A 13624-nucleotide genomic window follows, 5' to 3' on the forward strand; every position below is an offset into this window, starting at 1 on the left:
AATAGTGTTAATTGTGCCAATGACTATTTCTCTCGGTTGAAATTACTTCTCTCAAGCTCACTCTCTCACACACGAACTGTGTAGCAGCAACTAAAACTTTCTTAATGGATGTTGATTATTTTCTCTTCATGCTAACTCAATATGAAACTAATGACATATTAAAGGGACTTTTCTATGGGTACATCTAGACTACATGCCTCTGTCACCAGAGGCACGTAGATTAGGCTACCAGACATAGGAAAATGAAGCAGCGGTTTAAATAATCGCCGCTTCATTTAAATTTACATGGCTGCCGCACTGAGCCGACAAACAGCTGATCAGCTGTTTGTCGGCTCAGCGCGACAGTCTGGACGCACGGGGGTCGACATCAAAAGTATTTGTCGACCACCCAGGTAAACCTCATCCCAGGAGGCATACCTGGGTGGTTGACAAATACCTTTGATGTCAACACCCGCACATCCAGACTATTGTGCTGAGCCGACAAACAGCTGATCAGCTGTTTGTCGGCTCAGTGCGGCAGCCATGTAAATTTAAATGAAGCGGCGATTATTTAAACCGCTGCTTCATTTTCCTATGTCTGGTAGCCTAATCTACGTGCCTCTGGTGACAGAGGCATGTAGTCTAGACATACCCTATGATTCATAGGGGTCAAAAGCATGCAGATACTGTAAGAAATAATCTAATTATTGGTTATACGACCTATATACAGTGTAGTTACATGGACTGAAGAGAAAGAGCTGGATGAAATTTTCCAGTGATATCCCTAAATTAATCTTCTGAATATCATTAACATGCAACTGTATAATGAGCTTCAGAGTCAATGGCGAGAGATGGAGCATTTCGTTTTTTATGCTTTACAAATTACTACACTTTGACTGGATCAGACTGAGAGGAAAGTGCAGGGGGGTTGGGATGAAGGAGATACTGCAGAAGTTAGGAGAAAAGAGCACAATGCAGGGATGGTGCAGATGGGGAATTCATGGATGCAGGAACAGTGGAGCAAGGCTGTGTGGGAATGAGACTGGGTACCAATCTGGAAAGTTTCAGGGTGCACGTGTGCAGGGTCATGCACAGTGTTAATTATCCTTCATTTCAGTATTTTTCTTCCATAATAATTTAAATTGTGTGTGTGTGTGTGTGTGTGTGTGTGTGTGTGTGTGTGTGAGAGAGAGAGAAATGCTCCAGCCCTCGCCATTGGCTCTGAAGCTCATTATGCAGTTGCATGTTAATGACATTCAGAAGATTAATTTAGGGATATCGCCGGAAAATTTCATCCAGCTCTTTCTCTTCAGTCCATGTTACTACACCGTGTGTGCATGCAAATATTCTCAGTAACTTGTATGCACCACAGTGGCACACATATGAACAAGCGCATAGGACGTCACTCTTTGTGCTCAAGACAAAACTTGCTCCACTTGTGGATGGAAAATCTTAGAGGGAATACTGGTGGAGGGCTTCAGCTGGAGGTGTTATCTCAAAGATGGAGAGGTCTGAGATGTAGGTCACTAAAAGGCTACATCGAGGAGAGAAAAATCCCATGAGCTCTCACTTCCCCAGCTTAGATGCTACTGGGAAGGGGGAGGAGGAAGACACACCTCTCCCTGCCATGGTGGCTCTGGGGCTGGGGTCATGGGATAACTGTCCTCTGGACATGGCAGGTGTGGGCCAGGGTTGAGACCAGTGGGTAGAGGTATCTGTCCCCACAAAAGCCCTATAAGCTTGCATGGCATTTAAAAGGCTGCACCACAGCCACCTGGCCAGACAGCTTAAAGGGAACTCAGGTTATAGGTTTCTCCCCTCTGTGGGTCCTCCGAAGGCTAAGAAGATTTGAGCTCTGACTGAAGCTTTCCCCATAGTCAGAGCAGCTGAATGATTCTCTCCCCTCTGTCGGTTGTCTTATGTTTACCAAAGTCTGACCTGTGTTTGAAGCCTTTTCTGCACTCAGAGCTGTTATAAGGTGACTCTCTTGTATGTATTATCTGATGGCTAGTCACACAAGAGCACTGACTGAAGATTTTCCTGCAGTCAGAGCAGCTGAAGTGTTTCTGCTATGCGGCTTCTCCTATGAGTAACAAGGTGTGAGCTGATACAGAAGCTTTTCCCGCAGTCAGAGCAATTGAACGGTTTCTCTCCTGTGTTTAACAAGATGTAAATTCTGATGAAGGGTTTTCCCAGAGTCAGAGCAGCTGATGAGTTTCTCCCCTGTGAGGGATCTCTGATGGTGAACAAGGTCTGAGCTCCCTATAAAGCTTTTCCCACAGTCAGAGCAACTGAAAGGTTTCTCTCCTGTGTGGGTCCTCCTATGGGTAACAAGATTTGACTTCTGACTGAAGCTTTTCCCGCAGTCAGAGCAATTGAAAGGTTTCTCGCCTGTGTGGGTCCTCCTATGGGTAACAAGGCTTGAGTTTCTACTGAAGCTTTTCCCACAGTCAAAGCAGCTGAAGGGTTTCTCTCCTGTGTGGCTCCTCCTATGGGTAACAAGGCTTGAGCTTCTACTGAAGCTTTTTCCGCAGTCAGAGCAGCTGAAGGGTTTCTCTCCTGTGTGGCTCCTCCTGTGGGTAACAAGGTGTGAGCTGCTACTGAAGTTTTTCCCGCAGAGAGAGCATCTGAAGGGTCTCTCTCCTGTGTGGCTCCTCCTATGGATAATAAGGTGTGAGCTGCTATTGAAGCTTTTCCCACAGACAGAGCAGCTGAAGGGTCTCTCTCCTGTGTGGCTCCTGCTATGGGTAACAAGGAGTGAGCTTCTACTGAAGCTTTTCCCACAGTCAGAGCAGTGGAACGGTTTCCTTCCTGTGTGGGCCCTTCTGTGTCTAACAAGGTGTGAGTTTCTACTGAAGCTTTTCCCACAGTCAGAGCAGTTATGTGGTATGTTTCTTGTATTTATTTTCTGATGGTTCATAAAGTGTGAGGGTTCACTGAAGCTTTTCCCAGAGTCAGTGAACTTGAAGGGCTTCTCTCCTTTGCGGGCTCTTTGATGTTCAAGAATAGTTTCACAGTCACTATAAGTGCAAGGTGACTGTTGAAGGGGGATTTCCTGTTGAATGGTTTCTGTGTTTTTCTCCCCTCTGCTCCTGTGACTGGAGTTACCCTGTCTCTCTCCTAGATAGTGTCTCTGCTGCCTTTCTGGACTATGCTGACTCTCACAGCTCTCTCCTTGCTCACCTATCTGGAAAACATGCCCTTCAGATATTCCCAATAACATTAGACATGGAGACACTTGCTCTGGTCCTTCCTGCTGCCAACTCTTTTCATGGTTCTCAGTCAGTGTCCCGTTACCTGTTGGGATAGAGAAATAATCCAGACAGGAGTTATTCTCCATGATGAGCTGAAAGGAAACTCTGAAAGAGCAATAGAAAAGGGGACACACACTCAAATAATGGTCAAATTATCATGAGCTGAGTTCTTCCTCCTCTTTCACAACCCTTCCATAGAGAAGAGAACCCAGCCTTTCCTCACTCACCACACTGACTGGAGTTGAAGACAGGCTGAACAGTCAGACAGACTTCATGAAAACACATCGGTTACATCTCTATAGGAGACAGAAATTGGTTTCTGAGTCAGTTTAACTGATTGCTCACCTGTGTGGGAGTTGCTGTTGATTTCTCCTTCCTCACAGCTCTGGGGATCTGGGACCCGCAACTCCTCCTCCCGTTCCACCCAGGAAATCACATCAGTTTTGGAGACTGGATATCCTGTTTGGAGAGCAATGAACCAAGTGCTGATCTTGTTCATCAAGGTCTGTGCCACTACGGCTTCCAGAGCCAGCATCTGAGTCACCCACCCAGAAAGACTCATTTCCCCACCTTGCAGAGACTAGGCTCTGGCTGGTACAAAATCCCAGGATACATTCACCTGCAGTAAAGGTGCATCACCTTCCCACTCTCTAGGGTACAACTCAGTCCCAGGGCTGGACAGGAAGACACCTACTCAGAAGGGGAGCTTTAGTAAGGCTAGTTTGACACCAAGGTCCCTAGGCAGGGCTCAGACTGCAGCTGCCACATGGCAGGTCACTAAGACTTGGAGAGAAAGGACCCAGGAGAGCTCTAGCTCCCCAAAGCTCTGTCCACAAAATTCCTGGATGGTGGGCTGGGCTTGTCCCTATCTTTGGCTCAGATGCTCTACTTGTGCCAGAAGGAGGCAGAGGAAGTTGTCTGAGCATCTAAGTGAATCCTTGGCTGGTTGCTTCAGGTCCTGCCTATGCTCCATTCTCCTGATCCCAATTGCCTGTGTCTGGGTGGGCCCTGCCAGCTGCCCACAACAGCTGGCAGGGTGGCTGCCCAGGGTGGTGCCAGGCTTCTCTCGGGGTAAACCAGGGCAGAGCTAAGACATTTTACTTCTCTGGTACTTGTGGTTGTTACTCAGCTCCCCCTCTACAGCCCCAGTTCTGCTCTGCCAGCAGCAGCCTTTGGGTGGGTTCCCAGTCTGGCTCTTGAGGCAAGCCTGGCCTTTGATTTGGTGCCCGTCCAGGGTTGCACAGAATCTATCACCTTTACACCTTGTGAGCGTGTTGAGGGGGATGAGGGGATAATGGATACGGATATTTTCTTCAAACAAACAGGCAGGAAGCTAAAGGGGTGGAACACATGGAACGCAACAATGTAAGAGAGAAGCCACAGGAGGGGCATGCTGATGCTGGCCGAGGGGCAACATTCTCACTACTGACTAAGCAGGTACCATTATTGGGTTGGGACAAGTCTCACTATACCTGTGCCTGAGGAGCTGGGATACTAGCACCTTGCTCCTTTTCACAATAAACTTGGCCAAGTGCCTTAGTGTCCAAATGGAGCCTTGGTCTTTTATAGCGGCAACCCTGAGGTGTGCTGCATGGATAAGCCGCATACTTTGCCAGTGCCGCTGCCATCAGAGATCCAGAAAAAGCCACCCTGAACAGCTGTAACAACACTCCATGGCACTAGCAGCAATTCATATAGCATTGCAGTCTCTATGGGAATCAAAATTAACAATCACAGCAGCACGTGGGAACTCTGGTGTAAATCAGGACCCCACTGTGCTATTGGGGTGCTCATACGGAGCTAAGCATCACCCCTCTTTAATGTAGGTATCCTTCCCAGCCCTGAGAAACAAAGACACTCTATAATAGCTATTAAAGAGAGAGGTGACTGCACATAGAGAGTCTAAGGGCCTTAATCAAGGTCACACAGGAAGTCTGAGATGGGCAGAGAACTAAACGCAGGTCTCCTGAACATAAAGCCAGACATTCACACAGGAAGAAAAAGTCCCTACCCGAAGGTATTTCACACTAAAAAAACAAGACAGATGTCGTGATTTATCTCCACTGCACACAGAGGTAAGTGAGCCCCAGGGAGAATGAAGCTGAACTTTTGAAAGGAGACCCAACCTGTGCATAAAATGCAAGGAGAGCTCTGCTCACATCTATCTACTAGAGAGTTTCCTCGGACAAAATATGTGCAGAATGCAAACTGTCTCATCCACCCTCCCTCAGCTCCAGCCACTGGCAAGTAGCAGCTTGTCACAGACATTAGTTATAGGCAGGAAGCACTCTGGGAGCTGCACCCTCCTTCCAGTGGCTGAGCACACTGCCACAAGGGGACCCTGCAGGCACTAAGAGCAGCCAGACCCAGATCCAGAACTCTGGTACGTGCTGTTCGTGCCTGAGCCCTTCTACTCACACCTCCAGTCAAGGCATAAGATGGACAAGATAGGAGGGAAGCGCAGTGAGACCTTAGCTGTGGCAAGAGCAGCACCATTTTTATGTCCCTGAACCTGCTTTCGCTGGGAGGGGCATAGAGGGGACAGTGTCAAGATTATTGGGGCAGATACTCATCGTGGGCAAAGGCAATGACAAACCCAACAAACCAAACCCAGCTTCTGTTACCCAAGGAAACAGGAATCCTTACTCAGCCAGTTCACAGCCTCATAATTCTCCTGCATCACATCTCCATAGAGGGCTCTCTGGCCCGGGTCCAGCAGAGCCCATTCATCCTCAGAGAAATACACAGCCACCTCCTCGAAGCTCACCGGCTCTACCATGGCCATTTCCTGTCCCTGGCTCTGTAGGCTGGGGGCTGAGCTGGAGACAGTCATGGGTGTTCTGCAGCCTGGCAGGTGGAGAAGAAGAATTGGAGACATTTCAGAAGGGGCTTTAATCCTTTCCACACCCCCATTCTCCGCAGACTCTGTCCCTAGTGACACACGTGTTAGACTCTGCCATTGTGGGCAAAAGTTTTAGTCTAGATATTCCATAAACAGGAGTCAGATCCCAAATCCATATTCATTTCTCTCCATACCTGGCTTGAGTTACAACATTACTGCATCTGCAACAATGGGATTTAGTTCTCAGCACCCAGTGTTTCTGATAACAAGCCACATATTCATCTGCCTGAACACGGATGTAGGTTAAATGCAGGCTGCTGTATTTAAAACCTTTAGTCTTCATTCACAGACATGTAGCACAAAATTTGCTCTTTCATCTGACAGAGACGTTATAAACCCTTTCCACAACAGTCAGTGAAGTTAACATCACCATTCAGATACTTATTATTAAACATGTGTGCAGAGTGTTTGCAGGAAGAGATCTTAAAATCATGGATTCATGGGATAAGAAGATGTCCTTAGTTATGCAGTCTGACCCCCTCAGTGGCACAAGCCATTACACTTAGTCCAGTTACAGAGCTCTGTTTCCCTACAGTGTATTTTCTAGCAAGTCCCCCAGTGATTTGAAGACATCAAGAGATGGAGAATCCACCAGTTCTTTGCTCATTTGTTTCAGCAGCTAATCCTCTTTCCTATCAAATATTTGTGCCTCTTTTCTAGCCAGCAATAGTCTGGCTTCAGCTTTCACTTATTGGCTCTCACTGAGCCATATCTACTCAACGGGGAAAGCAATTCATTTTGATGGGTGGCCAAATGGAAAGTGGCTGAGAGCTACACTGTTCCATGACATTAATGCAGGGTCTGAGATAGGTGTTGGGAGAAGGAGCACACTTGGGGTAAAGGTTTGGGTTGCAGAATGTATAGAGGGGTCTAGAAGGGAGTGAGTTTCGGTGAAGGAGACAGGCTGTGATCTAGAACATTAGATTAGCCAACTACTCATTAGGTATTTAAAGTAACTCTAATTTAGAGAAGTGACTTAGTGGACAAACAAGGTGCTGTCAGTTTCTGACCACTGAGATCACTTGCATATATAGCTGCAGGAGGAGGACAGAGCTTTGGTTATGCAGAGCAGGGGCAGGAGTGGGGAGCAGAGATTAGGAGGGAAAGGGAGGGATTGGAATGTCAGAGGCATGCTCTGGACAGGAGACTTATCTGAGTGACTCCTGGCCAGAGGCCAAGCACTTCAGGCAAGCAGGGAGTCTGCCCAATCCTGTCACAGGCTGCAGGGTCATGTCCAGAGGGGAGAGGGAGCGGTGCTTTGTTTCTGGCCAGAAACCGGCCATTAAGATTGCCCTGGGAGTGGAAGCAGCACCTGAAGATTTCCCCCTCCCCTCCGGGCTCACAATCACTTTTTGAGGGACAGATGAGAAGTGGCATCCATGGGCTGGATCCTATGGCTTGGTGGGGTGGATCCGGCACATAGGCTGAGAGCTGACTGGCTTCCACAGTATCAGTTTGTTCATGGCAAGAAACTGCTGGATTCCCAAGGGCTGCTGAGTCTAGTGCAGGCCTGGACAAAATACAACCTATTTATTGTTTGAAACCAACCCCATATTGAAATTGAGCAGTGAAATCTGAGCTTGAAGGTGCCTTCCATTGTATACTTTAATTTCTCCCCTGTAGCATCAAAAACCCATAGACCAGTGTTTCTCCAAGTGTCCACAGGTCCCCATGAAGTACCCTTGGGTCTCCTCACTGATCAGTGGATGAGATTTAGGGCTGTGCGTGCCGTGGTTGCTGGGTTTGGTTGGTAACTTCAATAACAATCCCATGAAGATTTTTTCACAGGAATTTTCTCATCATTTAAAGAATCTCCACCTGCAAACTCACTCTGTCTGAAAGCTGCCAGGGATTTTCTTCTTGCTCTCTCCAGTGCAGAGGGCAGAGTATCTGGTGGGGGAAGGAATAAGAGAGGTGAGATTCCAGGCTCTCCTATTTATAACAATGTCCCACTCTGAACTCTGCATTTCAATTATATGAGAGGCCAGACAGACGGACACTCAGATATTTAGTATGAAGAGTCTGAAACTTTCATTTCCTTTCTGACTCAGGCACCTATCAGCCAATATCCCTGCAGCTTCACACCCATCCCAGGAAAGAGAAGCTATAAATGAGATTTACTCTTCCCTCCTAACCCCCTCCCACTTGGTTTCTCATTCACTTACTGCCTCTTATCACAACCTGGAACTGTGGTGGCAGAACACGTTAACTTTAGCCATTTTGATCTCTGAATGGGAGGTTCAGAGTTTGAAAACACCTGGTTCTAGCTGCAAATAGTTGGGTTTGTTTGCTCAGTGTCTCTAAGAAGATCTGAGTGATGGGGCTGTCATTCTCCACATGGGAATTGAAGCAGGGGAAGGTTGGCGTCAGAGGTCAGATTCAACAGTCTCAGATACTTGAACCACTTTCCCCTCATCCATCCTTTCTAGGTACCTTTGAACTCCCTCAAAATATCCGACAGAGCAATTGTTTTCTTGGAGAAACCTCTGACTTGTTCTTCCAGTTCAGGGGAAATCTCCTCTGTCAGCTGGAACTGCCCCATCTCACACCTGGACAGAAACAATTCCATGTGATTGTATTTAGTTTACTGCTGATAAGTTCTGGCTAGTAAGTCTCAGCTCTGACAGGCTTGGTGTTAGAACTCCTCCAATTCTCACAGCCTGAGAGCAAGGGCAACATATCCCATGGTCATGCAACTTTCCCCTGAAAGGTCTCATTGCTGTTCTTCATCTCTGGTCTGGGGAAACTGGCTGGGGGAGTAAAGAGGAATTGAGTCTCCATGGCCAACTCACTCCTTGGCCTCCAGGTGCTGAGGGACAGGAAGTTCCCAGGTAAAGGGCTGAAGGGATCTGTCCACTAGGGACTAGATTGAGACACTAGCTCCCCCTCTCCCCAGCTCCTTCCACACATGTCTCCAAACAGCCCTCGGATGGGACGGACTCTTGTTCCGTGCTGCTCTGGGCTGAATGGCGTCCAGTGGCCAACAGTGACAGGCCCATCCTACATACCTGAGGCAGCCAGTCCTTCAGGGAGGTGACAGCTCCAGGAAACACTTTAGGTCAGACTGTGCCCTGAATGGGGAATTCCAGAGTTTGATGTGCAAAGAGGAGACCCTCAGAATTAAATGAGTCAAAGATATTTGTATCTAACGTCTGGCTGTAGAGCCCTGGGGAGATGTGGTGCTAACATCAGCTCCAAGCCCTTTCCCTTCACTATGAAGAGTGAGGTGAGTGAGAGCCACGTACCTACTCAGGGTGCTTCTGATGTCCTAGAAAAAAGACACAGAAAAGAATCTCAGGCCCATTGGACACACACAGGAGACGTCAGAGAAGGGATTTTGCAAGCATGGGAAGCGAGGCCATGCCCTGGCCCCGGGAACATGGATCCCCTGAGCATATGGGGCTTTGCCATCTCTAATAGCTCTGTGCCTGTAACTCTACACAGTATAAAATCACTCACGTGGCAGCAATGCACATAGAGTGACACTGCGATCTGAAAGCTGGACCTCAGCACTTGTGATTTAGGAGCCTCCCTTCCCTGTATGGGAAGCTGGGACATTTCTCCCTCAGGCTCACCTGCAGGAATTCACTCGCTGGCTTCTGACACGTCCCCTCCAGCTCACCGATCAGCTTGCTGATACAGGAAATCTGCACAGAGAGTTTCCTGACAGTGTCAGTCTGGAGCCTCCCAATCTCTTTGTCTAGCTTCTCCAGCTGGGCTAGGAGTCGCCGCTCTTGTTCCTCCAGGAACTGTCGCAGATGATGAAACTCAGCGACAATCATCTGCCTCTCCACTTGGGTCCATTTCTGTATGGAAACAGGGAAAGGACTGGTCAGGGGTATGGATGGAGCCTGGGGCCCTTTCATGGGGAGTTGAGTGCACAGCAGGGAGAAGTTCTTGGAAAATCCTAAAATTTGTAGGAAGGGATAGCTCAGTGGTTTGAACATTGGCCTGCTAAACCCAGCATTGTGAATTCAATCCTTGAGAGGCCATGTAGGGATCTGGGGCAAATCTATCAGGGATGGTACTTGGCCCTGCCACGAGGGCAGGGGACTGGACTAGATGACCTCTCAAGGTCCCTTCCAGCTCTGTAAGATGGTATATCTCCATATATTATATTATGTGTAATATTTGACTCTGCTTTGTGGTTACTAAGCAGAGGCATCTCTCCAAGCATCTCCTTTGGACCGTGTCCCCCTGAAAGGGAAGTTCCCATGTCTGTTATGGGCAGCATCTTCTCTTATTCATGGGCTCTGGGAAATCAGACACAGAGCAGCAGGGGGCAGGACTCAGCACCAGACTGATAGAGATACCCAGGGAGGAATAAGAAGCAAACAGGTGAATGCACCAAGTGAGCAGACAGCCCTTCAGGGGGACATTCACCTCTCTTGGGGAGGATGTCTTGGAAAGTCACAAAGGCTGGACATTAACTCATGCACTGACATGGATCTCACCCAGCAATCCATAATCTAGGAGCAACACAAATAAGCCCAACCTCACCAAGTCCACACAGGAGTCTCCCTCCTAACACAGCCCTCCCATTGCCAGTCCCTGTTGGTCCATAGCCACAAGCACCTACCAGATACTCCTGGCTTTTCCCTTCTGCTGTTGTTTTCCTTCCCAGCACCTTTTCTCTCTCTTCCCTCAAAGCCTTCAAATGGGCCTCCAATTTTTCCTGAAGAAACAGAAATAAGCATGAGGGTAAACCACATCAGATGTTTGGAGTCCATTTGTCTGCTTTTAAGAGAGTCCCAGTTTTGTGGAGCTCTGCCCCTGTCCAGCATGGACTCAGCCTTGGACATGGCTTTGTCTATAGAAAAAGAGACAGGAGGAGACTGCTGATGCAGCAGATCACCTGTAATGGTGGGGGACAGATTGGGTGGGGCACCTTCATAAAGAATGATGCAGGTACGGATTAGGAAGGTAAAAATGCTTAACAATACTAATCATGGAACCGATTACAATTTTATCAGTGACAGTATTTTTTAACCTGCTAACAGTGAGGGCTGGTAGTGAAAATGGGCTCTCCTGGGGCCAGGGATCTCTCACGAGGTCTGCTGGGGGTGGCCACAAGAACTACTGGCCAATAGGAACTCCCAGCAGCTGCAGACTGACGTTAGCTGCCAGAAGGAAGCAGGCACTGCTGGAACAGTGGTGAGTTTAACCAAGAACTGGCACCAATAAAGAGTAGCTCATCAGTTAACCAGTTTGAACTTTTGCTACAATCCAGTTGAATCCTAGATGTGCCTGACATGGACCTGCACTTCTTGAAGCCCTGCTACGGGTGGCCTAGGGCTTTATCAAGGCATCTTTCCCTCTTAAGGGCCATACTTCATCACTACTCAGTGATGCTGAGGGACAGGGAGCAGTGCAGTCTAACAGTTGGACCAGGGTTCAGGGCTAAACTCTATCCCTGACGTGCTTGGCGACTATGAGCAACTTGCTGCTCCACCTTCCCGTCCCACAGTTTGTCTAACTGAACTGTGACCTGCTCAGATCAGGGACTTTCCCTTGCTGGGTATAGGTCTCAGATGCCATTGCCACCTATAAGGCAAATGACAGATTATTACTCCTGTTGCTCCAATCAGTAACAGCTCCTCCTCTTCTCCAGTCCCAAGGCAACTCACTGACAGACTGGCCTGTAGCTCCTATGTTCTAAACCTCTCTGATAGTTAACACCTTCCTTTGCGCAAACACCCCTCCTGTTACCAGTGAGGGCTGGGTTTCAGGATTCAGAGCCTCAGAGAAACATTTCCCACATCAGGTATCTATAAAGGCTTGACGTAAGTAGCCACAAAGCTAGAGCCTTTACATTTTACAGCACTTTTTGTAGGCTTTGCTGAGCTGTGTCACACCTATGTCCGGTAACAGTCAGTGAAATTAGCCTGTAATTAAAATACACTGGACAGCAACTCTATACCTTATACTCCTGGGCAGCTTCCTGTACGAGCACCACCATGTGAGCCTGGGATCTGTCATACACCCCACAGATGGGAGTTTGATTCTCTTCACAGAACAGCATCAGAGTCTCCTGGTGCTCCCTGCACACCCCAACCCATCTTGCTCTCTTTTCTGCTTGGAAACTCAGCGGCTTGGCTAGTTCCAGCACGTTTGTCAGCTGCCAATTGGGCGGTAGGGGTCCCTGCTGCACAGTATCTCTACCCTGAGGGCTAAGGAGGGCCTGGCAGAAATTGTGCCCACACTGCAGAGTGACAGGGGCTGTGAAATCCTCCAGACAGATGGGACGTGTCGATTCCTCCCAGAAACTTTGCATGGGGCTCTCTGCAGCCATGGCTGCCTCTGGGCTGGGGAACAGGGGTCGTGTCACTTTCCTGAGCTCAGCAATGGAGGGGCAGGTCCGGGAGGCAGGTGTGTGAGGTACCAGCACTGAGGATACAAAAAAAAATCAAAAGTAAAAACACAAAAAGCCCCCAAAGCTTTGCTCACCCCCTATCCCCACCAGGGCCTCCTCTGGGCTCCTCAGCCACCTGCCCCAGACAGACCCGTCTCTGCACCCCTCATGCCAGGGCCCCTCCTCACCCTGTGTCCAACCCCCCCCCCCGCACACTCTGCAGCCCCCTCACAGCCCCTCTGTGCGCCCCCGGCCCGCACCCAGCCCCCAGCCCAGCGGGAGCATCAGGAAACGCCAACAGCCCGAGGGGGAAAACAGGGCTGAATGTTTGTGACGCGACCGTAGAGACGGGCGCGCCCCGATGCCCAGCGCCGGATCCACCAGCAGCACAGGACGGCGGGTCACAGCCCCTCCCGCAGCTCCCTCACGCCGGGCTGCGGCCCCCCCGGCTCTGGCGCCCCGCTGCGAGTAACTGCGCCACCGGCCCCTCAGAACAGCTCCCGGCTCAGGGAGCGCGGCGCATGCGCACTAACCGCGGCGAAGTCCGCTACCTTTCCCTACCCGTGCGCGGAGTCAGACGCAGCGGCGGGGCTTGAGCAGGGACTGGGAGTGACGGGCGGGGACCCGCCGAAAACCCGACCGCGGGAATGGGGCTGGCGCCGTGACACTACGCATGCGCAGCAGGTCCGTGACTCCGCTAAGATTCCAGCGCCGGGGCCTAGCTCGGACCAGGAGCTGCTTGGCCACGCCCCCTACTTCCGCCTACGGTCCGTGCCTGGGCGGGGGGGGGGGGGGGGCGCCTTTGTTGCGGAGGTGAGGCTGAGAGAGATGCCCACGTGGGCCAGTCCGGCTTCTGCCCAGCGCGTCTGGTTGGTCCTGGGGCAGCGCGCGGCGGGGGGATGCTCGCCTGAGAGATTGTGCTAATCCCAGTGTAATATCCGGGCACTGCGCATGCGCAGCGGTTCTGGTGCAGCCCTTGCCCGTTTCTCTGCCCTCGCGCTGTGAGTTTTGTTTAGTCCCTGTTAAAAGCCTTTCACAAGGGGGGGGAGTGGCTCAACGGCAGAGGTGGCTTCACATTGACTTGGCAGGGGGCGGAGCAGATGCAGGCGGGGCTAGGATGGGTTCTGGGCAAAGTCA

At 49.9% G+C, this 13624-nt stretch overlaps 1 protein-coding gene across 7 annotated transcripts; it reads right to left on the reverse strand.

Annotated features, from left to right (window-relative positions):
- Nucleotides 1-581: 581 nt before the first annotated feature.
- On the reverse strand, nucleotides 582-13184 carry LOC142818237 (uncharacterized). 7 transcript variants are annotated; one of them, XM_075913067.1, is made up of 10 exons: nucleotides 13049-13184; nucleotides 12056-12522; nucleotides 10715-10810; nucleotides 9711-9941; nucleotides 9381-9403; nucleotides 8569-8684; nucleotides 7966-8025; nucleotides 5880-6080; nucleotides 3579-3692; nucleotides 582-3276 (listed from the first exon to the last, which is right to left on the reverse strand). In XM_075913067.1, exons 2-10 carry the CDS (start codon nucleotides 12425-12427, stop codon nucleotides 2108-2110), a joined length of 2382 nt encoding a protein of 793 aa, XP_075769182.1. In that variant the 5' UTR covers nucleotides 12428-12522; nucleotides 13049-13184; the 3' UTR covers nucleotides 582-2107. The 7 variants fall into 7 exon arrangements, 6 of the variants coding, with proteins under 6 accessions (XP_075769182.1, XP_075769187.1, XP_075769186.1 ...); XM_075913072.1 differs by having other exon boundaries at nucleotides 13039-13156; XM_075913071.1 differs by having other exon boundaries at nucleotides 13021-13149.
- Between the last annotated feature and the right edge of the window lie 440 nt (nucleotides 13185-13624).

This window comes from Pelodiscus sinensis, chromosome 31 (genome assembly GCF_049634645.1).
Source record: "Pelodiscus sinensis isolate JC-2024 chromosome 31, ASM4963464v1, whole genome shotgun sequence".
Classification (NCBI taxonomy): Eukaryota; Metazoa; Chordata; order Testudines; family Trionychidae; genus Pelodiscus; species Pelodiscus sinensis.